The 3,051-nt window shown below is 49.2% G+C and overlaps 1 protein-coding gene across 1 annotated transcript; it reads left to right on the forward strand.

Annotated features, from left to right (window-relative positions):
• The first annotated feature begins 574 nt into the window (after positions 1 to 574).
• On the forward strand, positions 575 to 1,867 carry TCIM (transcriptional and immune response regulator). The gene has a single exon (XM_037371786.1). The coding sequence runs from the start codon at positions 639 to 641 to the stop codon at positions 957 to 959; it is 321 nt and encodes a 106-aa protein (XP_037227683.1). The 5' UTR covers positions 575 to 638; the 3' UTR covers positions 960 to 1,867.
• Positions 1,868 to 3,051: the final 1,184 nt, after the last annotated feature.

Raw genomic sequence — 3,051 nt, forward strand, 5'->3', positions numbered from 1 at the left:
GCCATGGGGTGTGACGTCCTGGGGAAGTTACCCCAGAGGACACTACGGATCATCTGCCTTTGGTAAAGCACTTGCCAAGTAGAACATACAGCTTCAGGAGCGCTAAATGTGAGCTGCTCATCCGGGGAGCAGCAGGAAGCCTCCCATGCCCAGACCTGAGCAGGTTGTGCTAGGTTGCTGTACTTCTGTCTGACCAAGACACAGACAAGGGCTCACTCGCATGCACAGGCTCGCACCTAACACCTCCTACGAGTAATACAATACTTCTCACCTGGAGTTTTAACTGCTTATTATATGCATTATATATCCTGAACAAAGTTTGAGCCGTACTAGCTCGAAGTCCCACAGTGATGTTTGAAGTTGTGTGAAACCTGTCCTGCAGCGGGTGAAAGAAAACCCACCCCCACCGCAGAAACACAGAAATCTTTTCGCCTCTGCTGCACAACAGAGGAAAGTTGGCAACTTAACTGTTAAACTCGCTTATGACTATTCAGTGTTGACATCAGCGTGATCTCATCGCTGTAACCGGAGCCCTCCGGCTTTTTCTCCAGGCTGCCTTTAAATACCAGCCCTGGGAGCCAGCGCAGCACCCAGCCCTCTACTTGCACCCAGGGCGCACCCGGCAGCACCCCAAGTAGATGAAAGCAAAGAGAAGCTACAAAATTCCAGCCATGTCCACATCCCTGCGAGTGAGCCCCTCGGTCCACGGCTACCGCTTCGACACAGCCCTGCGCAAGAAAGCCGTGGCCAACATCTTCGAAAGCATCAATGAAGAGTCCCTACAGAAACTCTTCAAAAACTCCGGAGACAAGAAGGCAGAGGAAAGAGCCAAGATAATCCTCGCCACCGATCAGGACTTGGAGGAGAAAACGAGAGCGCTAATGGCACTAAAGCAGAGGAGAAAAGACAAGCTGCTTCAGTTCCTGACATTTCGGAAATACTCCATTAAAGTTCACTGAACTGATGGAAGGAGCAGAAATGGAGGAGAACATTTCAGGATGGGACTGTTTGTGACCTCTTGCCACACACGGCGCGCTCCAGGGCCTGGCGAGGGTCTTGTTGGACCTCCCGCAGGGCTTCAGCCCCACCATGCACGCAGCAAACTGCAGCGCCGATGGCAGCATCCGCGTGGACAGCAGTGTCGGTGCAAACAGCAGCATCGGCATGGATGGCAGCATCGGCGCAGCTGGCAGCATTGGTGCACACGGCAGCATCGGCACGGCCAGCAGCGCAGCGGCCAGAGGCTCCCAGAGGGAGGGCAGACCCCCGCAGGAGGCAGCCAGGCTCCTCTGGGCGGCCGTGGGACTGAGCCGTGGGGGAAGCCGCACGCCTGGGAGCGACCTGAGACCTTCTGATGGACTAGGGGTTCACTGACTTCACCTGTGTGTGTTGCCTTTCCAAACATTTTCCTTAAAGTCTGTGCCCCTGCTGAGCCTCGCTGTCTAGGGCCAGGAGGGAGGTTCTAGAGACTGATCAGCTACTGATCATGGATCACTTTGCATTTGTTAAAATGCATGTAAGCGCACCGTATGGGTGCAGTAAGTTCATCCTGCAGGGAATGCATTTGCTCTAGAGACACACTGCGCCTTTTCTTTCTCGAGCTGTATGTGTGCAGTATAAATTGTTTGCACAGAAGCAATAATAATGATGTATTTCCCTGAATTTACTGTGAAAACCCCTAATATTTTGTTCACTTCCCATTAACACTAAAAATCTAAATATCATAACTATATTTCTTATTTGTATAGATTACAATAGCTATTAGATGAGTACTTCATGGCAATATTTTATGACAATATTATAATATCAACTATAATTTATTGCATATGACAATCTGAAAATTAATAAATTATGAAGTAAATATAAATTCTCTTGTCTGAAATGCTCAGTTCTCCTGGAGAAGTGGGGTTATACTTTTTTGGTCATTTCATATAGATTCTGTTCTAAGTGCAGACTACCTGCAACTCTCCTTAATTCCCCAAATGTTGATTTGGCAGCCTGTTCTCAGAGCCTGCAGCAGCCCTTGGCTTCCCTGCAGTCCTGCCACACACTCCAGCAGCACCAGTTCGACCCATGGTTGCTGTGGTGACTCCAGCATTTCCAGAAAGACCTCACCAAATTTAGCTGTAAATCAAACTCAGCTGCTAGTTTCCCCTATGTAATAAGGGAGAATTACATCATTTGCAATAGCATAACAAAAAAATTGGTTTAGAAAATGACCGGTTCTGAGCCACAGTGAGCAGGGCGGTTCTTCAGGCTCTTGGCATTCCTCAAAGCAGACTGAGAACCCACACTTGGCTCCCCAGCATCCAAAGAAACAGAAGTGAGTTATAAACACTTTGGCAGTGGAATCGGACTCAGCTTTTTGCAGGTTATGCCATGCTATCATGATAGACTTTGCTGAAAATACTTAAAAATAGACAAGACTAGTTATTTATAAGTATGTCCTCTAATAACCTGCTGGTTTAGGAAAAAAACATTCCCATGACTCTGCTTAGAGCAACAAAGATAAAACAATTCAGAAGAATGAAAGACCAACTAGGTTTTTTGCCTACAGTAAACTCCAAATTGCCTTTAAGTCAGGGAGACTAGATATAATCCTTTAAATTACTTAATAGAATGGATAATTGTAATTATTTATAGCATGGTGAAGCATGTCCAAGCATTCCCTGAGAGCACCGGGTTGGGGACCGCAGCGTGCAGTGTGCAGAGCAGCACTGGCTCCCCTGAGCATCCCCAGGGCCACGCGGCACAGCACCAGCCTCCCAAAAGTAGGAGGCAGAAGAAGTGCCGCAGCCTTCACTGCAGCCTGGAGGGCGAAAGGCAGGGACCGCAGCAGGAGCACGCAGCCAAGCATTGCTGCCCCCCGCGCTCTGCATCCTCACTGGGGCAGGGGAGGGGTGACACATGGTGGTCCCTCTGCCTGGGAAGACTAGAGAGAGCTGGGGTCACACCTGGTTTGGGATGGACCTTTTTGAAAGAGCCTCCAAAGGCTTTCCAGAGCTGCCCTTGCCCAGAAAAACCTGCCTCAGAGTGGGGTTTGCTCCAGAA

Source organism: Falco rusticolus, chromosome 20, assembly GCF_015220075.1.
Source record: "Falco rusticolus isolate bFalRus1 chromosome 20, bFalRus1.pri, whole genome shotgun sequence".
Classification (NCBI taxonomy): Eukaryota; Metazoa; Chordata; class Aves; order Falconiformes; family Falconidae; genus Falco; species Falco rusticolus.

Bases quoted from the DNA above. Each gene is read 5' to 3' on its own strand.
- TCIM (XM_037371786.1), top strand. From the start codon at position 639: ATGAAAGCAAAGAGAAGCTACAAAATTCCAGCCATGTCCACATCCCTG.